This window comes from Hyperolius riggenbachi, chromosome 1, assembly GCF_040937935.1.
Source record: "Hyperolius riggenbachi isolate aHypRig1 chromosome 1, aHypRig1.pri, whole genome shotgun sequence".
NCBI lineage: Eukaryota > Metazoa > Chordata > Amphibia > Anura > Hyperoliidae > Hyperolius > Hyperolius riggenbachi.
In genome coordinates this window covers 475,253,934-475,276,225 of record NC_090646.1, presented here as the reverse complement: position 1 = coordinate 475,276,225, position 22,292 = coordinate 475,253,934, and the positions used below count along the sequence as shown (strand labels likewise).

Sequence of the window (22,292 nt, the reverse complement as noted above, 5' to 3'; positions counted from 1 at the left end):
GGCCGAGGCTGGAGAGGCTCCAGCCTCAGGGCACAGTGTAGGAGGGGGTGCACAATTCATTCAGCTGTCATTCCCAATTGTGTTTGAAGCAGAAAGAAATAAGAAAAGGTGATACATGGCAGCGACTGCAAGCCAGATAAGTAGAGATTAAGGTGTTGGGGGCCCTGGGGCACCTCTTAGTGTAATAGCAATCAGTGTGTGACGGCTGGGGTGGGAGGGATGAGGGGGCACACTTTGCTGTCTCAGCCTTGGGTGCTGAAGGACCTTGTCCCACCTCTGACCACACTACATGCTAAAGCTGGCTTAGCATGTACCATACTACCATTATGATCAATTCAATAGAAACTTTTTCTATTGAATTGATGCTACTGTGTAGCATGTAGTGTGGTTGATGGTCTAGGGGTTAAGACAGATACCTACTACCATGTAGTGTGGTTGATGGTCTAGGGCAGGGGTCTGCAACCTTTAAGACATAAAGAGCCACTTGGACCCGTTTCCGAAAAGAGAAAAAAACTGGGAGCCGCAAAACCATTATAAAACAAATCTAACACTGCATATATTGTTTCTTACCTTAATGCTATATACAGGATCAGATATGACCCCAATATGCACAAATTGTTAGCAGATATGACCCCAATATGCCCAATCCTTCAGCAGATCTGACCCCAATATGCACAATCCTTCAGCAGATTTGACCCCAATATGCACAATCCTTCAGCAGATATGAAAAGAAAAACCCATTTACTCACCTAGTCAGAAGACCTCCTGTCACAATCTCCTCCTGTCCCGACCTCCTTGTGGCGCGCAACTCCCACAATCCTCTTCCTTCCCGACGTCACGTCCTGCCTGCATTACACTGCAGGGCTACGGGAAAATGGCCGCCCTAAGCCCCGCACTGCACCGGTCCGGCGGCCTCTCTGATAGGCTGCCGGCCAGCGGCAGCACACGTCACATGCGCGCCACAGCCACTGACACACACTACCTGAGCCTAGGAGCCGCGGCAAAGGTGAAAAAGAGCCACATGCGGCTCTGGAGCCACGGGTTGCCTACCCTTGGCCTAGGGGGTAAGACAGATACCTACTACACACTGAGTCCTGGGTTCAAAGAGAGAGAGAGAGAGAGAGAGTTGTTGTTATTGTGGAAAATTCCGCCGGAATTATAAAATTTCCGCGACATTCCGTTTGAGAGGTATAGGAATTCCGTTTTGACTACCGGAATCGGAATTAATCCAATTCCGGCCGGAATCACGGAATTAATAATTCCGCGGAATTTTCCGAGCACCCCTATTTCTCAGTTTTCGGACATTATAGTTTTAAAATAATACATGCCTCCATAATTAAAACACACGTATTGTATTTGCCCATTTCTTCCGGTTATTTCACCATTTAAATTATGTTCCTATCACAATGTATGGCGACAATATTTTATTTGGAAATAAAAGAGCATTTTTTTCGTTTTGCATCTATCACTATTTATAAGCTTATAAAAAAAATAGAAATATTTCATCTTTACATAGATATTTAAACAGTTTAGACCCTTAGGTAAATATTTAAGTGTTTTTTTTTTTATTGTAATGTTTTTTTCGAGAGAAGCTGTCGCTTTTTCTGCGGGGGAGACGAATCAGTGATCGGGCACCATGGCCTGACTCATTGATTCCTGGGCTAACGATCCGCGGCCGGGAGCGCACGTGCATGCGTGTGATTGGCCGTGGGAACACACGAGAGTGCACATGTACCCCTTGACGTAGAACTACGTCAAGGAGGACAAAGTGGTTAAAAAGGCCAGAGCCTGCTGTCCCTAATTATTTAATTTAAGCATGCTTGCAAAATTTAAGTTAATGAAATTGCACTATGTTTTTGAACATGTTATACATCTTGTTGTGCTTATTTTTTTAATATGTGTACACACATATGCAGAGCCTGTAGGCAAGTAGTGCTTAAAATTGTAGCACTTCTTGAAAAGGCTTTGATAAACTGTGTGGTATTCCTCATGAAAAAATGATTGATCACATGACTGCTTGTAAGTAGCAACCAGGTGTATTGAAAGACATGCTGTCTAACACAGAGGCGTTTGGCTTGGACCCAGACTTGTACTGGTTTTTACTCTTTTGATTGCCTGATGAAGCAGGATAGAACCTGTGAGATGCGTTGCATTGTGGACTGGAGTACTTAAATAAACTGTATCTTTGTTGAATTTTGATCAACATAGTCTGTGTTTTTCTTGTTGGGGAGGTAATCCCACCACTGCCAACCTTTTTAAATGGTTTTTAAACATTTTTATTCTATTCTGGTGCCTCTGTTCAAGCTTCTCTTCATCATGCTGTCCAACACAACTCTTCTGCAAGTTCTTACATAGTTACATAGTTATTTTGGTTGAAAAAAGACATATGTCCATCGAGTTCAACCAGTACAAAGTACAACTCCAGCCTGCTCCATCACATATCCCTGTTGATCCAGAGGAAGGCGAAAAAACCCTTACAAGGCATGGTTCAATTAGCCCCTTCTTCTATACTTCCACACTACAAGCACTGTATATCATTTGCGATTTTACTTTGTATATACCATAGTGGCCATAAGAGATGGGGCTGTGGAATGGTGGGGAATAGGGTCTCTATATTAAAATGTGACATTTGTATGGGGCCTCATCATTCTACACCTTTATCCAAATTTCCTAAGTAAGAGCATTCGTATTGGCAGCCATTTTTTGCCCCAATGTTTTGCAAGCAATGAAGAAGGATTGACAGCAAGGTTAGAACTATAGTACCAGTCACTGATACAAGTAGTCTTTAGCTCTGAAGGTTAAAATGGGTACATCTCCATTGTAATTGACTAAATAATAAGGACCCAGCAGTTAATAACAATAGTGAATTTTAACAAATTAACTTTTTGCAAATTAGTGAATATTAGCAGTATCACATAGAGATGGACTTGTTGGTGAAAAATAATATGCCCAGCCAAAGTAAACGTTGGCTAAATTGATGTATAAATCTTTCAGACAGTTCATGCAGTTTATCTAATTTGTATGTAGTTGACGTCTACAAAATACTTTTGTTATCGATCCATGAACGTCTTTGTTTCTAAAGCTATATATCATTGGATTTAGCATGGGAGTAATAATCCCATATAGAACAGGAACAACTCTGTCATGGTTAAGAGAATAAGTTGATGCAGGACGTATATAGGTAAAGACAATTGTTCCAAAGTAAAGGATGACAACTGCTAGATGGGAAGCACAAGTTGAAAAGGCTTTAAGTCTTCCTGAGGCTGTCCGAATTTTTAAAATTGCTTTGACAATAAAAACATATGATGTGATAGTTAACAAAAAAGACCCCATGATTACGGATCCTCCAGCAGTGTACACCACAATTTCATTGATGAAGGTATCATCACAGGATAGAGCTAGAAGTGGTGGGATGTCACAGAAGAAGTGGTTTATAGCTCTAGATTTGCAGAAAGGTAAACGGAACGTGAAAATGGTGTGAGCAAGAGAATTTATTAAACCAATTGTCCAACATGCGGTGGCCATAATCATACACACCCTCCAGCTCATTACTTTTCTGTAGTGTAGCGGCATGCAGACAGCCACATAACGGTCACCAGCCATAGCAGCAAGTAGAACACATTCAACTCCCCCCAAGGATATAAATGAGTAAAGTTGAGCAACACAGCCAAAAAAAGAGATCTGTTTCACATCTGACAAAAAGTCCACCAGTAGTTTTGGAACCGTGGATGTGGTATAGAACATATCTACAACTGAGAGATTCCGCAGGAAGAAATACATTGGGGAATGAAGAGTAGTAGATAATGTGATTGTTATAACCATAAGAGAATTTCCTAGAATAGTAATAATATAAACTAGCAAGAAGAACATAAACAGGATCAGCTGAATCTTAATATTATCAGTCAGCCCTAGCAAAGTGAATTTAGTAAGCCATGTGGTCTTGTTTTCCATGAGTCTGATTATAGTTTCTGTAAGGCAAGAAAAAAAAAACCTTGATGGAGAGTAAACTGGATGGATGTTAGTTCTTTTGATTTGTACAACATCAGTAATATAGTTAAGATCAAATTTTAATAGCCATGTAAAAAGAAAAGGCAGCAAATAATTATTACAATGGAGACCTGCTATCTAGATTAGTAAAGGTGTTACAGTAATATTAGTCAAGAACAGTATACTTCACATGCCACAAATAGACTGATTTGGTTGCTCATTTTGTATGATTGTACTATTACATTTTGCATTTAAAATTATTTTATTTAAGCAAATCCATGTTAAATTTTAGCACAGTCAAATATATCATAATAATCTGTGCCCCAGGTTATCATACCTACTAACGGTGTGTTTGTGAGATGTTCATGAGATAGCAGAAGCACCACATTGCACCTCAGAGCTTTAAAAGCCAGTCTGCATGCCACAGGTGAATTGATGGCCTCTAGTGACTAGGAAAGGGATGGAAAGAATTGCTGCGGGGATTAGTATAATTATTGTAATTATAAAAAGTAAAACTAAAGGCAAAAATGATTTACTTTAACCAAATGTATTTCTGAATAAAGAATAAAGCACAAGCCCAAAACTATTTGCTTTAATAAAATATATTTTTATCCAACAAATTACATTAAATGGGTTAGACACTAAAAAAAAAGAAGAACAAAAATAACTTTGGGGTGCTGATCAACTCTGCATGTGATATTTATCAATAGTGTATATACTGTATGTATATAGCGATTTTTTGATATTTATTTATTTTATTTATTCATTTATAAAGGAATACTATCGATTCACATATTTTTTTCAATTGACACAGGAATTGTTTGGGAAGTGCTGCTAAGTACTGGTGTATACATTTTAGTAGCAACTTCTTTGTTTACTGTTAGCAAAATACATTCAAAATTTAACAGTAAGAGTAGGCGCTGGGAGGACTTATATCTATTGAGCTGCACGTTTCCAAAAAAAGGGTGATCCCTGAACCCTCAGAGAATTAGAAATAATTATAATCAAATGGACATGCGCTGTCTATAAAGAAATGATTTAATCATTGATTTTCTTCACATTTACATAAAAAACTTCATAAAAATTCTGTGCTAAAAGTGATTACTCTACACGCAGCAAGAAACTTCACAATCAATCGCTCAGAACACCATGCATACATTTAAAATAACGCATACTTATGTAAACACAGGAACTGCACGCTACAGATTAGTATTCCCCTCTACCCATAATAGGCAAGGCAAAGATTATGAATATTGATTCCAGCAACCCCCTCAAAAAATAGATCGTTATGTAGGATCCTACTTCAAGAAAAAATGCTGGCCAGCCTCTTAATACAAGGAATACTTCCACTTCCTGAAAGTAGATGCGTCCGTTGTTAATGGTTTTATCCAATACAATGCACGCTGACAGTCACATTAATATGCACCTCTTTGTAGCTTGGTTTCAGAGCAGGCTATATCTACTATGGATACCTCTGAATCTTAGGGGCTCCTCTCACGAACTTCCAAGATGTGGAGTTGTGTACTCAGCCCGATACTGCAGGGCCTCTTTCTCCAGTCAGCTCACGGCGTTGCTCGGCGGCCTGCGTCACTTCCTGCTGGCAAGTCCAGTGTGACGCTCGCTCGCTTACCCTGCAAGCCCGGAGCAGTCTCTATGGGTGACGTCACCTTAAAGCAATAGGACCTTAATTCCAGGGATGGTCGTTTCAGCGCTACTGCGGCCAACCGGGTTCCTATACTTCAGAAACAACTTATCTTCAGGAGAACCTCTACGCGTTTCAGCTAAAAAACGTTAGCCTTCATCAGGAGGCCTCCTGATGAAGGCTAACGTTTTTTAGCTGAAACGCGTAGAGGTTCTCCTGAAGATAAGTTGTTTCTGAAGTATAGGAACCCGGTTGGCCGCAGTAGCGCTGAAACGACCATCCCTGGAATTAAGGTCCTATTGCTTTAAGGTGACGTCACCCATAGAGACTGCTCCGGGCTTGCAGGGTAAGCGAGCGAGCGTCACACTGGACTTGCCAGCAGGAAGTGACGCAGGCCGCCGAGCAACGCCGTGAGCTGACTGGAGAAAGAGGCCCTGCAGTATCGGGCTGAGTACACAACTCCACATCTTGGAAGTTCGTGAGAGGAGCCCCTAAGATTCAGAGGTATCCATAGTAGATATAGCCTGCTCTGAAACCAAGCTACAAAGAGGTGCATATTAATGTGACTGTCAGCGTGCATTGTATTGGATAAAACCATTAACAACGGACGCATCTACTTTCAGGAAGTGGAAGTATTCCTTGTATTAAGAGGCTGGCCAGCATTTTTTCTTGAAGTAGGATCCTACATAACGATCTATTTTTTGAGGGGGTTGCTGGAATCAATATTCATAATCTTTGCCTTGCCTATTATGGGTAGAGGGGAATACTAATCTGTAGCGTGCAGTTCCTGTGTTTACATAAGTATGCGTTATTTTAAATGTATGCATGGTGTTCTGAGCGATTGATTGTGAAGTTTCTTGCTGCGTGTAGAGTAATCACTTTTAGCACAGAATTTTTATGAAGTTTTTTATGTAAATGTGAAGAAAATCAATGATTAATACATTCAAAATTTACTGACGCCAAAACTGACGGCTGACTGAGCCATGAGGAGAGGGGAAATTCCCCTCACACTGATCAGTTAACTCTATGTGTAACTCTGTGTGTGACAGAGAGAGACAGGACACAGGAGCTGCAGCTGTTGGGAGCTCTGTTTCTGACTGAAGTGTCTGAAGAGAGCAGAGGAAATGTAACTGTTTTTGCTTTCAGAGTTTGATGTTTGATATTTGCTTTCTGTTGTCTGATATGTAACTTTGGCTGTGAATTGAAGCAGACACGCCTTCTGCAATTGATTTGTCCCAATATAGCTAAATCCTACCCTCAATAAATTACAGTTTTTGCCACTGATATTTACCATGAAAAGTAGGAAAATGTTTACACAGCTACTTAGACATTATTTGCACACTGTCATTTTAGAGCACTTGGGTATCGATAGTATTCCTTTAAGTATTTATATAGCACCAACATATTACAAAGCGCTGTTGTGATGATTTGCTCAGCTGCCTGTGCAGGCAGGCAGCCTTTTGACCATTGTGTAGGTTTGCATGCTGCAGGACTCTGGTAAGAAGAGCTTCTGTCAGTTTTGCAGCTTGTGCTTGCAGAGGAATTTGCATACGTTGTCATGCAAATTGCCTGGCCACATTCATTGGAGGCGTGTACTATAAGTACTATGTCTTTCCCACAATGCTTCGCTGGTCATAAGGATTTCGTCCTATGTAACACTCCTGGTGGGGTGTCAGCCTTACTCTCTGTTTGAAGATCAGCTTAGAGTAATTCCTGGAAACTGTGCTAGGCAGATTTCCCTAGTGCAGTTCGGATTGTTTATCTGTTTTGTTTGTCTGTTGCGATTGTCCTGTCCCAGCGGTGGTCGATAGGAAGTCATTCTGATCTCTGTTCTTGGAGCATAGCTGGTGCAGCGGTTGCTACCAGCTATCTCTTCTGTTCTGCCTCTCTGGATCGCGCTAGCCACTTTTCGCCAGCGCTATGGATCCTTCTGTTCTGTCTCCTGGGATCGCGCTAGCCACTTTTCGCTAGCGCTGTGGATCCTTCTGTTCTGTCTCCTGGGATCGCGCTGGCCACTTTTCGCTGGTGCTGTGGATCCTTCTGTTCTGCTACTCTGTACCTGGATCGCGCTAGCCACTTTTCGCTAGTGCTGTGGATCCTATCTCTCGCTTGTCCCTGTTTTCGTGTGTCTGTCTTGTCTGCTACGACCGCTTGCTGGAGGCTCGGTGAGGTAACCGTTAAGCAAGCGTTCGCGTCCTCTGTTTCATGTTTGTCTGTCGATGGTTAGTTAGGCGTGCTTGTCTCTATTGTGCTTATCACGTGGAGACTGCGCATAACCGCGTGCACTGTTGCGAATGAGTGCGGTGTTCGCGGTTAGCTAGCGTTTGTTATTTTCTGCATCTTCTCATTGTATTATTTGCTGTGCCTTTGCTACCCTCGTATTCTATTCTGATCTGCCTTGTGTCACGTCTGGTGATCGCACCTCTCGCGATCGCGTTCCTATTTCATATCTGCTGTTGTGTGTGCGCGGTCGCGGGGTGGCGACTGGATTGGCGCACACACATACAACCTGTCCCTTTACTCGTTCTCATTCGCAATCGCCTCTCTTGCGATTGCGTTCTGCGCTTCGTACAATTCCTGTCTGGCATTTGTGGAGGTACAGAGGATTGGTTCCTCTGCACTCCCCAGCGCCATCTGCCGACAGGAATTTCCCTCTACAGGTGCGTAGCACCTTTTGCTGGGTGCCTGCAATTACACGCTTGTGGAGGATTTCCGCCGTGTCAGCTGATCACGGAGAAAGTTCCACAATTGTTACAGTATGACCAGCCCAACCCAAGACCCCAGTGTAGACGGAATTTCCGATTTGTACGATTTTGTCGAATATGGCTCTTGTACCTTTAAGAGATTTAAAAAACTTGAACCTGAATCAGCAGACGAATTTTTGTCTGAGTGTACGAAACTGTTAGCGAACCCTGAATTCCAATGCACTTCAGTGTCTACCTGGGCCCCCCAAATAGTCTACATTCTGTTGGGGGGCGAAATGTCAATGTGGGCTTATGATGTGTTAGATCATACCACCCTGAGTCAAAGACCCCTGGAATTCTTGGCCTTTTTAATTCACAATTGGCTGAGATTACCTCAATTACCATAACCCCTTAATGAGTTGTTGTCAGCAGCTCAATCTGCTGTTCCATCTACTCTTTCATCCATAAAGCAGCCATCCAAAGCCTCTAAGTCTAAACGTAAAAGATCTAGGAAGGCTTCCCAGCGGAAAGATCCGTTGCCCATAGCAACCACATATAAAGAGGTTATTTCTGTCAAGTCTGAAATGGGCAAAACCATGCAGTATGATAATGATGTTTATAATGCATCTGCTGATCAGTTTCCAGGTTTTTTGCCCCAATCCAAAGCTTATGTGGATCCTGCTATAGGTAGGATCGCACACTACATTAAAGCAGTTAAAAAAATCTGTTCTTGTTCCTGAACTCCACCCATATGGAGATTATCTGGATACTGGCCTGTTTGAACCCCCATTTGCTTCCTGGGATGTTGGGGCCTTGCTGGAGGAATTCGATTTTGATTGGAAAGCCTTTTGCGATTTTTACATCGCAAAAAGCGAAGATGTCTTGAATGCTTGTCTCGATTCTATGTACCTTCTGATTGATTCCGATGAATGTGACAAGGATGATGTGGATCTGGTGATCTATGTATGGCAAACGATTTTGGATGAGTTGCACACACACCAGCCAATTAATTCCAATAAAGAGACATTGTTGTCGGATGATTGTTCCTGTCTTTCTGGGGTAAAGCATGAGAGTCTTGACTTTGTGCAACCTGAAATGAATGAGTATGCCGCTGTGGTTGATTCCTGTGCAAATCCTGAAAGATTCTCTCCTGACAGTGTGCAGTTTGAATCTGTGCGATCTGATGCCTGTTTCTCGGATGTTCCTGCAGATTGTGATCGGCATGAGTCTGCCGGTTTCCTCAAGGATGTGTGGGATCCTTTGTCATTTAGAAACAGATCTTTGAGATCTTCCATCTGTGACCCTGCTATGGGGAAAGTTTCTCGACTGTGCAGCGTCAAAAGTAAAATTAATATGCCTAATAAAGTTTATCCTGTTGATGTCGCTATTTCTTCTGCAAATGATTCCCTGTCTCACCCTGTTCTCACCTGTAAGGGCCCGTTGCCTGGAGACAGTTGCTCCAGTGTTTCGGTCCTAGATGCCTTGCAGTCTGCTCAGCAGATCGCGGAGGTTTGCGCTATGGAAGCGTCAGTTTCACAACCTAAAGTGAATTTTGATTCGCAGGTTTTGCGTTCTGATTCCTCGGATTCGACATTGTTAGCCGAATCTAAGAGTGAGACAGCGCTTCGGTTTTGCGAATCTGATGCTGAACCTTCTTTGCCTTATTCAGAGACGCTTTCTCTGAGCCTGCCCTGTACCATGAATAACAAAATGATGTCCAATCACACTGACATTTGGGAGTCCCTTTCTTGCTTTGAAGAAAGTTCTGACTCTCCACCCTGTACTCTGGATGAGTCAATATTGCCTTGTACAATATCTCCTGCCCTGCCCCTAGAGGCTCGTCTTGGTATTGCTGCTATTTTTACCTGTCTTTCTGCAGTTTTAGAGTTGCAAGCGAGTTTGACTGCTACGCAGAATTCTGGGTGCAGCGAGATTAAAGTTAGGGAGTCAGTGTGTGGTCCAGTGAATATTCCTGTACGTTCCACTCATGATGATGGAATTCAGTCTCAGTTTATGGTGGAACCTTCCCTGGGACATCTACCCTGTTCTCAAAATAAAGTTCCAGTTTTGCCCTGTAACATGGATAGTATAGAATCCCTCTTAGAAAACTTGAAAAATGATGTTCCTGAGGTCTTGTTTGATGCTCTGGAGGTCTCCGAGTTCCTCTCATAGGGTGCAGAACTTGTAGGAGATGTCTCCTGCCCCCCAAGTCCTTCTGAGGTGTTACCCTCTTCCGTAGGCATTGCTGCCTTGCTGGCTACCTTTTCAGCTCTGATGGAGCTTCACTCATATGTAGTCAATGATGATATTATTGTCACAGAAATTTCTGAATTTGTATCCGAGTCTTCTTTTGAAAGTCCAGTGCCTGTGACCTCCACTCATGATGATTCTCTGTCCGGTACTGGTTTTGGTCTTGTCGTGCCGGACTCTGAGGTTGGCAGTTCCCCGACATGTCCTGAGGTTTCTCCTGTGCTGGTGTACCCCAGTGTGCTCTGTGACCTAGCAATCCCAAGTGTGCCTCGGTTACCAGCGTACTCAGATGCTTCCTCGGTGGAGACATGCTCTGATATGGCCTGCCTGCTTGCATGCCCAGAAGTGGTCCCTGAAAGTCTTGATCTTGATGGGTGTCCTCGTAATTCTGAATCCGGAATTGTCATTGGTTCCATGGGGGTTCTTGGTAATTCTCCATGTGAGCCTGGTGATTGTTCTGCCCTCTTGGGATCTCTGTGGAGCTTCAAAAGGCTCTGGGAGATTCCGGGAGAAATTTTGCTTGGTACCCTGGATAAGATCAACGGTGGCTTTTGTGTTGTAAGGGACACTTCGAACAGGTATTGTGGCAGGTTTGGTATTTTCGGACGCTCCTTGGAAGGTGGTGGGTATTGTCTGGAGGGTGTCGATGGCTTCTTCTCTGGCGTTCACAGTCCTGATGGGTGTTATACTGAGACTGGTAGTACTGATGGGCATGTTTCGGTGGCTTCTGTTTCCGATGAGGTCGGTTTTGGGTGGACTGATTCTGGAATTGGACCTTGTTGGGCTGCCCCGACCTTCATGAGTCTTCAGTTTGAGTCTGTTGCTAATAGCAGTTTTGAGGGTCGTCTGGAATTCGACCCTGGAGGGGGGGGGGTACTGTGATGATTTGCTCAGCTGCCTGTGCAGGCAGGCAGCCTTTTGACCATTGTGTAGGTTTGCATGCTGCAGGACTCTGGAAAGAAGAGCTTCTGTCAGTTTTGCAGCTTGTGCTTGCAGAGGAATTTGCATACGTTGTCATGCAAATTGCCTGGCCACATTCATTGGAGGGTGTGTACAATAAGTACTATGTCTTTCCCACAATGCTTCGCTGGTCATAAGGATTTCGTCCTATGTAACACTCCTGGTGGGGTGTCAGCCTTACTCTCTGTTTGAAGAAGCTTAGAGTAATTCCTGGAAACTGTGCTAGGCAGATTTCCCTAGTGCAGTTCGGATTGTTTATCTGTTTTGTTTGTCTGTTGCGATTGTCCTGTCCCAGCGGTGGTCAATAGGAAGTCGTTCTGATCTCTGTTCTTGGAGCATAGCTGGTGCAGCGGTTGCTACCAGCTATCTCTTCTGTTCTGCCTCTCTGGATCGCGCTAGCCACTTTTCGCTAGCGCTGTGGATCCTTCTGTTCTGTCTCCTGGGATCGCGCTAGCCACTTTTCACTAGCGCTGTGGATCCTTCTGTTCTGTCTCCTGGGATCGCGCTGGCCACTTTTCGCTGGTGCTGTGGATCCTTCTGTTCTGCTACTCTGTACCTGGATCGCGCTAGCCACTTTTCGCTAGTGCTGTGGATCCTATCTCTCGCTTGTCCCTGTTTTCGTGTGTCTGTCTTGTCTGCTATGACCGCTTGCTGGAGGCTCGGTGAGGTAACCGTTAAGCAAGCGTTCGCGTCCTCTGTTTCATGTTTGTCTGTCGATGGTTAGTTAGGCGTGCTTGTCTCTATTGTGCTTATCACGTGGAGACCGCGCATAACCGCGTGCACTGTTGCGAATGAGTGCGGTGTTCGCGGTTAGCTAGCGTTTGTTATTTTCCGCGTCTTCTCATTGTATTATTTGCTGTGCCTTTGCTACCCTCGTATTCTATTCTGATCTGCCTTGTGTCACGTCTGGCGATAGCACCTCTCGCGATCGCGTTCCTATTTCATATCTGCTGTTGTGTGTGCGCGGTCGCGGGGTGGCGACTGGATTGGCGCACACACATACAACCTGTCCCTTTACTCGTTCTCATTCGCAATCGCCTCTCTTGCGATTGCGTTCTGCGCTTCGTACAATTCCTGTCTGGCATTTGTGGAGGTACAGAGGATTGGTTCCTCTGCACTCCCCAGCGCCATCTGCCGACAGGAATTTCCCTCTACAGGTGCGTAGCACCTTTTGCTGGGTGCCTGCAATTACACGCTTGTGGAGGATTTCCGCCGTGTCAGCTGATCACGGAGAAAGTTCCACAATTGTTACAGTATGACCAGCCCAACCCAAGACCCCAGTGTAGACGGAATTTCCGATTTGTACGATTTTGTCGAATATGGCTCTTGTACCTTTAAGAGATTTAAAAAACTTGAACCTGAATCAGCAGACGAATTTTTGTCTGAGTGTACGAAACTGTTAGCGAACCCTGAATTCCAATGCACTTCAGTGTCTACCTGGGCCCCCCAAATAGTCTACATTCTGTTGGGGGGCGAAATGTCAATGTGGGCTTATGATGTGTTAGATCATACCACCCTGAGTCAAAGACCCCTGGAATTCTTGGCCTTTTTAATTCACAATTGGCTGAGATTACCTCAATTACCATAACCCCTTAATGAGTTGTTGTCAGCAGCTCAATCTGCTGTTCCATCTACTCTTTCATCCATAAAGCAGCCATCCAAAGCCTCTAAGTCTAAACGTAAAAGATCTAGGAAGGCTTCCCAGCGGAAAGATCCGTTGCCCATAGCAACCACATATAAAGAGGTTATTTCTGTCAAGTCTGAAATGGGCAAAACCATGCAGTATGATAATGATGTTTATAATGCATCTGCTGATCAGTTTCCAGGTTTTTTGCCCCAATCCAAAGCTTATGTGGATCCTGCTATAGGTAGGATCGCACACTACATTAAAGCAGTTAAAAAAATCTGTTCTTGTTCCTGAACTCCACCCATATGGAGATTATCTGGATACTGGCCTGTTTGAACCCCCATTTGCTTCCTGGGATGTTGGGGCCTTGCTGGAGGAATTCGATTTTGATTGGAAAGCCTTTTGCGATTTTTACATCGCAAAAAGCGAAGATGTCTTGAATGCTTGTCTCGATTCTATGTACCTTCTGATTGATTCCGATGAATGTGACAAGGATGATGTGGATCTGGTGATCTATGTATGGCAAACGATTTTGGATGAGTTGCACACACACCAACCAATTAATTCCAATAAAGAGACATCGTTGTCGGATGATTGTTCCTGTCTTTCTGGGGTAAAGCATGAGAGTCTTGACTTTGTGCAACCTGAAATGAATGAGTATGCCGCTGTGGTTGATTCCTGTGCGATTCCTGAAAGATTCTCTCCTGACAGTGTGCAGTTTGAATCTGTGCGATCTGATGCCTGTTTCTCGGATGTTCCTGCAGATTGTGATCGGCATGAGTCTGCCGGTTTCCTCAAGGATGTGTGGGATCCTTTGTCATTTAGAAACAGATCTTTGAGATCTTCCATCTGTGACCCTGCTATGGGGAAAGTTTCTCGACTGTGCAGCGTCAAAAGTAAAATTAATATGCCTAATAAAGTTTATCCTGTTGATGTCGCTATTTCTTCTGCAAATGATTCCCTGTCTCACCCTGTTCTCACCTGTAAGGGCCCGTTGCCTGGAGACAGTTGCTCCAGTGTTTCGGTCCTAGATGCCTTGCAGTCTGCTCAGCAGATCGCGGAGGTTTGCGCTATGGAAGCGTCAGTTTCACAACCTAAAGTGAATTTTGATTCGCAGGTTTTGCGTTCTGATTCCTCGGATTCGACATTGTTAGCCGAATCTAAAAGTGAGACAGCGCTTCGGTTTTGCGAATCTGATGCTGAACCTTCTTTGCCTTATTCAGAGACGCTTTCTCTGAGCCTGCCCTGTACCATGAATAACAAAATGATGTCCAATCACACTGACATTTGGGAGTCCCTTTCTTGCTTTGAAGAAAGTTCTGACTCTCCACCCTGTACTCTGGATGAGTCAATATTGCCTTGTACAATATCTCCTGCCCTGCCCCTAGAGGCTCGTCTTGGTATTGCTGCTATTTTTACCTGTCTTTCTGCAGTTTTGGAGTTGCAAGCTAGTTTGACTGCTACGCAGAATTCTGGGTGCAGCGAGATTAAAGTTAGGGAGTCAGTGTGTGGTCCAGTGAATATTCCTGTACGTTCCACTCATGATGATGGAATTCAGTCTCAGTTTATGGTGGAACCTTCCCTGGGACATCTACCCTGTTCTCAAAATAAAGTTCCAGTTTTGCCCTGTAACATGGATAGTATAGAATCCCTCTTAGAAAACTTGAAAAATGATGTTCCTGAGGTCTTGTTTGATGCTCTGGAGGTCTCCGAGTTCCTCTCATAGGGTGCAGAACTTGTAGGAGATGTCTCCTGCCCCCCAAGTCCTTCTGAGGTGTTACCCTCTTCCGTAGGCATTGCTGCCTTGCTGGCTACCTTTTTAGCTCTGATGGAGCTTCACTCATATGTAGTCAATGATGATATTATTGTCACAGAAATTTCTGAATTTGTATCCGAGTCTTCTTTTGAAAGTCCAGTGCCTGTGACCTCCACTCATGATGATTCTCTGTCCGGTACTGGTTTTGGTCTTGTCGTGCCGGACTCTGAGGTTGGCAGTTCCCCGACATGTCCTGAGGTTTCTCCTGTGCTGGTGTACCCCAGTGTGCTCTGTGACCCAGCAATCCCAAGTGTGCCTCGGTTACCAGCGTACTCAGATGCTTCCTCGGTGGAGACATGCTCTGATATGGCCTGCCTGCTTGCATGCCCAGAAGTGGTCCCTGAAAGTCTTGATCTTGATGGGTGTCCTCGTAATTCTGAATCCGGAATTGTCATTGGTTCCATGGGGGTTCTTGGTAATTCTCCATGTGAGCCTGGTGATTGTTCTGCCCTCTTGGGATCTCTGTGGAGCTTCAAAAGGCTCTGGGAGATTCCGGGAGAAATTTTGCTTGGTACCCTGGATAAGATCAACGGTGGCTTTTGTGTTGTAAGGGACACTTCGAACAGGTATTGTGGCAGGTTTGGTATTTTCGGACGCTCCTTGGAAGGTGGTGGGTATTGTCTGGAGGGTGTCGATGGCTTCTTCTCTGGCGTTCACAGTCCTGATGGGTGTTATACTGAGACTGGTAGTACTGATGGGCATGTTTCGGTGGCTTCTGTTTCCGATGAGGTCGGTTTTGGGTGGACTGATTCTGGAATTGGACCTTGTTGGGCTGCCCCGACCTTCATGAGTCTTCAGTTTGAGTCTGTTGCTAATAGCAGTTTTGAGGGTCGTCTGGAATTCGACCCTGGAGGGGGGGGGGGGCTACTGTGATGATTTGCTCAGCTGCCTGTGCAGGCAGGCAGCCTTTTGACCATTGTGTAGGTTTGCATGCTGCAGGACTCTGGAAAGAAGAGCTTCTGTCAGTTTTGCAGCTTGTGCTTGCAGAGGAATTTGCATACGTTGTCATGCAAATTGCCTGGCCATATTCATTGGAGGCGTGTACAATAAGTACTATGTCTTTCCCACAATGCTTCGCTGGTCATAAGGATTTCGTCCTATGTAACACTCCTGGTGGGGTGTCAGCCTTACTCTCTGTTTGAAGAAGCTTAGAGTAATTCCTGGAAACTGTGCTAGGCAGATTTCCCTAGTGCAGTTCCGGATTGTTTATCTGTTTTGTTTGTCTGTTGCGATTGTCCTGTCCCAGCGGTGGTCAATAGGAAGTCGTTCTGATCTCTGTTCTTGGAGCATAGCTGGTGCAGCGGTTGCTACCAGCTATCTCTTCTGTTCTGCCTCTCTGGATCGCGCTAGCCACTTTTCGCTAGCGCTGTGGATCCTTCTGTTCTGTCTCCTGGGATCGCGCTAGCCACTTTTCACTAGCGCTGTGGATCCTTCTGTTCTGTCTCCTGGGATCGCGCTGGCCACTTTTCGCTGGTGCTGTGGATCCTTCTGTTCTGCTACTCTGTACCTGGATCGCGCTAGCCACTTTTCGCTAGTGCTGTGGATCCTATCTCTCGCTTGTCCCTGTTTTCGTGTGTCTGTCTTGTCTGCTATGACCGCTTGCTGGAGGCTCGGTGAGGTAACCGTTAAGCAAGCGTTCGCGTCCTCTGTTTCATGTTTGTCTGTCGATGGTTAGTTAGGCGTGCTTGTCTCTATTGTGCTTATCACGTGGAGACCGCGCATAACCGCGTGCACAGTTGCGAATGAGTGCGGTGTTCGCGGTTAGCTAGCGTTTGTTATTTTCCACATCTTCTCATTGTATTATTTGCTGTGCCTTTGCTACCCTCGTATTCTATTCTGATCTGCCTTGTGTCACGTCTGGCGATCGCACCTCTCGCGATCGCGTTCCTATTTCATATCTGCAGTTGTGTGTGCGCGGTCGCGGGGTGGCGACTGGATTGGCGCACACACATACAACCTGTCCCTTTGCTCGTTCTCATTCGCAATCGCCTCTCTTGAGATTGCGTTCTGCGCTTCGTACAATTCCTGTCTGGCATTTGTGGAGGTACAGAGGATTGGTTCCTCTGCACTCCCTAGCGCCATCTGCCGACAGGAATTTCCCTCTACAGGTGCGTAGCACCTTTTGCTGGGTGCCTGCAATTACACGCTTGTGGAGGATTTACGCCGTGTCAGCGCACGCGTTGTGCGCTGATCACGGAGAAAGTTCCTTAATCGTTACAGCTGTACAGAGAATATTGTCTTGTCACTAACTGTGCCTCAGAGGGGCTCACAATCTAGTCCCTACCATAGTCATATGTCTATGTATCTATCCTGTAGTGCATGTATGATAGTCTATGGCCAATTTAGGGGGAAGCCAATTAACCACTTGAGGACCGCGGGCTTTACCCCCCTTAAGGATTAGACCCTTTTTTTCCATTCAGACCACTGCAGCTTTCACGGTTTATTGCTCGCTCATACAACCTACCACCTAAATGAATTTTGGCTCCTTTTCTTGTCAGTAATAAAGCTTTCTTTTGGTGCTGTTTTATTGCTACTGCGATTTTTACTTTTTATTATATTCATCAAAAAAGACATGAATTTTGTCAAAAAAATGATTTTTTTTAACTTTCTGTGCTGACATTTTTCAAATAAAGTAAAATTTCTGTATACGTGCAGCACGAAAAATGTGGACAAACATGTTTTTGATAAAAAAAACCCATTCAGCCTATATTTATTGGTTTGGGTAAAAGTTATAGCGTTTACAAACTATAGTGCAAAAAGTGAATTTTCCCATTTTGTAGCATCTATGACTTTTCTGACCACCTGTCATGTTTCATGAGGGGCTAGAATTCCAGGATAGTATAAATACCCCCCAAATGACCCCATTTTGGAAAGAAGACATCCCAAAGTATTCACTGAGAGGCATAGTGAGTTCATAGAAGATATTATTTTTTGTCACAAGTTAGCGAAAAATGACAGTTTGTGACAAGAAAAAAAAAAGTTTCTATTTCTTCTAACTTGTGACAAAAAAAAAAAATGAAATCTGCCACAGACTTACCATGCCCCTGTCTGAATACCTTGAAGTGTCTACTTTCCAAAATGGGGTCATTTGTGGGGTGTGTTTACTGTCCTGGCATTTTGGGGGTGCTAATTTGTAAGCACCCCTGTAAAGCCTAAAGGTGCTCATTGGACTTTGGGCCCCTTAGCGCAGTTAGGCTGCAAAAAAGTGCCACACATGTGGTATTGACGTACTCAGGAGAAGTAGTATAATGTGTTTTGGGGTGTATTTTTACACATACCCATGCTGGGTGAGAGAAATATCTCTGTAAATGACACTTGTTTGGTTTTTTTTTACACACAATTGTCCATTTACAGAGATATTTCTCCCACTCAGCATGGGTATGTGTAAAAATACACCCCAAAACACATTATACTACTTCTCCTGAGTAGTGTTGGGCGAACATCTAGATGTTCGGGTTCGGGCCGAACAGGCCGAACATGGCCGCGATGTTCGGGTGTTCGAGCCGAACTCCGAACATAATGGAAGTCAATGGGGACCCGAACTTTCGTGTTTTTTAAAGCCTCCTTACATGCTACATACCCCAAATTTACAGGGTATGTGCACCTTGAGAGTGGGTACAAGAGGAAAAAAATTTAGCAAAAAGAGCTTATAGTTTTTGAGAAAATCGATTTTAAAGTTTCAAAGGGAAAACTGTCTTTTAAATGCGGGAAATGTCTGTTTTCTTTGGACAGGTAACATGCTTTTTGTCGGCATGCAGTCATAAATGTAATACAGATGAGAGGTTCCAGGAAAAGGGACCGGTAACGCTAACCCAGCAGCAGCACACGTGATGGAACAGGAGGAGGGCGGCGCAGGAGGAGAAGGCCACGCTTTGAGACACAACAACCCAGGCCTTGCATGCGGACAAGAAGCGTGCGGATAGCAATTTGCTTTTTGTCGGCATGCAGTCATAAATGTAATACAGATGAGAGGTTCCAGGAAAAGGGACCGGTAACGCTAACCCAGCAGCTGCACATGTGATGGAACAGGAGGAGGGCGGCGCAGGAGGAGAGGGCCACGCTTTGAGACACAACAACCAATGCTATACAGTGGCGGGTGAGCGGTGTACTACTGTTCCCAGCAGAGACACAGAGTGGCAGTAAACACAATGCTATATAGTGTGGGGGAGCGGTGTACTACTGTTCCCAGCAGCGACACAGAGCACAATGCTATACAGTGGTGGGTGAGCGGTGTACTACTGTTCCCAGCAGCAACAGAGAGCACAATGCTATACAGTGGTGGGTGAGCGGTGTACTACTATTCCCAGCAGCGACACAGAGCGAAATGCTATACAGTGGTGGGTGAGCGGTGTACTACTGTTCCCAGCAGAGACACAGAGTGGCAGTAAACACAATGCTATGTAGTGTGGGTGAGCGGTGTACTACTGTTCCCAGCAGCGACACAGAGCACAATGCTATACAGTGGTGGGTGAGCGGTGTACTACTGTTCCCAGCAGCGACACAGAGCACAATGCTATACAGTGGTGGGTGAGCGGTGTACTACTATTCCCAGCAGCGACACAGAGCACAATGCTATATAGTGGTGGGTGAGCGGTGTACTACTGTTCCCAGCAGAGACACAGAGTGGCAGTAAACACAATGCTATATAGTGTGGGTGAGCGGTGTACTACTGTTCCCAGCAGCGACACAGAGCACAATGCTATACAGTGATGGGTGAGCGGTGTACTACTGTTCCCAGCAGCGACACAGAGCACAATGCTATACAGTGGTGGGTGAGCGGTGTACTACTGTTCCTAGCAGCGACACAGAGCACAATGCTATACAGTGGTGGGTGAGCGGTGTACTACTATTCCCAGCAGTGACACAGAGCACAATGCTACACAGTGGTGGGTGGGTGAGCGGTGTACTACTGTTCCCAGCAGCGACACAGAGCACAATGCTATACAGTGGTGGTTGAGCGGTGTACTACTGTTCCCAGCAGAGACACAGAGTGGCAGTAAACACAATGCTATACAGTGGTGGGTGAGCGGTGTACTACTATTCCCAGCAGCGACACAGAGCACAATGCTATACAGGGTGAGCGGTGTACTACTGTTCCCAGCAGAGACACAGAGTGGCAGTAAACACAATGCTATATAGTGTGGGTGAGCGGTGTACTACTGTTCCCAGCAGCGACACAATGACTGGGGGGACCCTGGCTAGCCTGGCTGGAGAGAGAACTACCCTGCCTGCCTACCCAAAGCTAAACCCACAGACAAATGGCGGACAAATGACGTGGATCGGGTATTTATTTACCCGAACCACGTGACCCGTTCGGCCAATCAGAGCGCGTTCGGGTCCGAACCACGTGACCCGTTCGGCCAATCACAGCGCTAGCCGAACGTTCGGGGGAACGTTCGACCATGCGCTCTTAGTTCGGCCATATGGCCGAACAGTTTGGCCGAACATCATCAGGTGTTCGGCCGAACTCGAACATCACCCGAACAGGGTGATGTTCTGCAGAACCCGAACAGTGGCGAACACTATTCGCCCAACACTACTCCTGAGTACAGCGATACCACATGTGTGGCACTTTTTTGCACCCTAACTGCGCTAAGGGGCCCAAAGTCCAATGAGTACCTTTAGGATTTCACAGGTCATTTTTGTTTCAAGACTACTCCTTACGGTTTAGGGCCCCTAAAATGCCAGGGCAGTATAGGAACCCAGCTAATGACCCAATTTTAGAAAGAAGACACCCCAAGGTATTCCGTTAGGAGTATGGCGAGTTCATAGAAGATTTTATTTTTTGTCGCAAGTTAGCGGAAATTGATTTTAATTGTTTTTCTTCACAAAGTGTCATTTTCCGCTAATTTGTGACAAAAAATAAAATCTTGTATGAACTCACCATACTCCTAATAGAATACCTTTGGGTGTCTTCTTTCTAGAATGGGGTCATTTGTGGGGTTCCTATACTGCCCTGGCATTTTAGGGGCCCTAAACCGTGAGGAGTAGTCTTGAAACCAAATGTCGCAAAATGACCTGTGAAATCCTAAAGGTACTCATTGGACTTTGGGCCCCTTAGCGCACTTAGGGTGTAAAAAAGTGCCACACATGTGGTACCACCGTACTCAGGAGAAGTATTATAATGTGTTTTGGGGTGTGTTTTTACACATACCCATGCTGGGTGGGAGAAATATCTCTGTAAATGACAATTGTTTGATTTTTTTTACACACAATTGTCCATTTACAGAGATATTTCTCCCACTCAGCATGGGTATGTGTAAAAATACACCCCAAAACACATTATACTACTTCTCCTGAGTACAGCGATACCACATGTGTGACACTTTTTTGCACCCTAACTGCGCTAAGGGGCCCAAAGTCCAATAAGTACCTTTAGGATTTCACAGGTCATTTTTGTTTCAAGACTACTCCTCACGGTTTAGGGCCCCTAAAATGCCAGGGCAGTATAGGAACCCCACTAATGACCCCATTTTAGAAAGAAGACACCCCAAGGTATTCCGATAGGAGTATGGTAAGTTCATAGAAGATTTTCTTTTTGTCACAAGTTAGCGGAAATTGATTTTAATTGTTTTTTTTTCACACATAAAATAAAATCTTCTATGAACTCACCATACTCCTAACGGAATACCTTGGGGTGTCTTCTTTCTAATATGGGGTCATTAGTGGGGTTCCTATACTGCCCTGGCATTTTAAGGGCCCTAAACCGTGAGGAGTAGTCTTGAAACAAAAATGACCTGTGAAATCCTAAAGGTACTCATTGGACTTTGGGCCCCTTAGCGCAGTTAGGGTGCAAAAAAGTGCACAATTGCGTGTAAAAAAAATCAAACAATTGTCATTTACAGAGATATTTCTCCCACCCACCATGGGTATGTGTAAAAATACACCCCAAAACACATTATACTACTTCTCCTGAGTACGGCGATACCACATGTGACACTTTTTTGCAGCCTAGGTGCGCTAAGGAGCCCAATGTCCTATTCACAGGTCATTTTGAGGCATTTGTTTTCTAGACTACTCCTCACGGTTTAGGGCCCCTAAAATGCCAGGGCAGTATAGGAACCCCACAAGTGACCCCATTTTAGAAAGAAGACACCCCAAGGTATTCCGTTAGGTGTATGGCGAGTTCATAGAAGATTTTATTTTTTGTCACAAGTTAGTGAAAAATGACACTTTGGGGGAAAAAAACAATAAAAATCAATTTCCGCTAAAAAATAAAATCTATGAACTCGTCATACACCTAACAGAATACCCTGGGGTGTCTTTTTTCTAAAATGGAGTCACTTGTGGGGTTCCTATATGGCCCTGGCATTTTACGGGCCCAAA

General features: G+C 44.7%; 1 protein-coding gene across 1 annotated transcript; it reads right to left on the bottom strand.

The window, feature by feature from the left end:
• Nucleotides 1-3,012: 3,012 nt before the first annotated feature.
• On the bottom strand, nucleotides 3,013-3,951 carry LOC137528152 (olfactory receptor 5V1-like). Its single transcript, XM_068249446.1, has one exon. The coding sequence runs from the start codon at nucleotides 3,949-3,951 to the stop codon at nucleotides 3,013-3,015; it is 939 nt and encodes a 312-aa protein (XP_068105547.1).
• Between the last annotated feature and the right edge of the window lie 18,341 nt (nucleotides 3,952-22,292).

Bases quoted from the DNA above. Each gene is read 5' to 3' on its own strand.
- LOC137528152 (XM_068249446.1), bottom strand. From the start codon at position 3,951: ATGGAAAACAAGACCACATGGCTTACTAAATTCACTTTGCTAGGGCTG.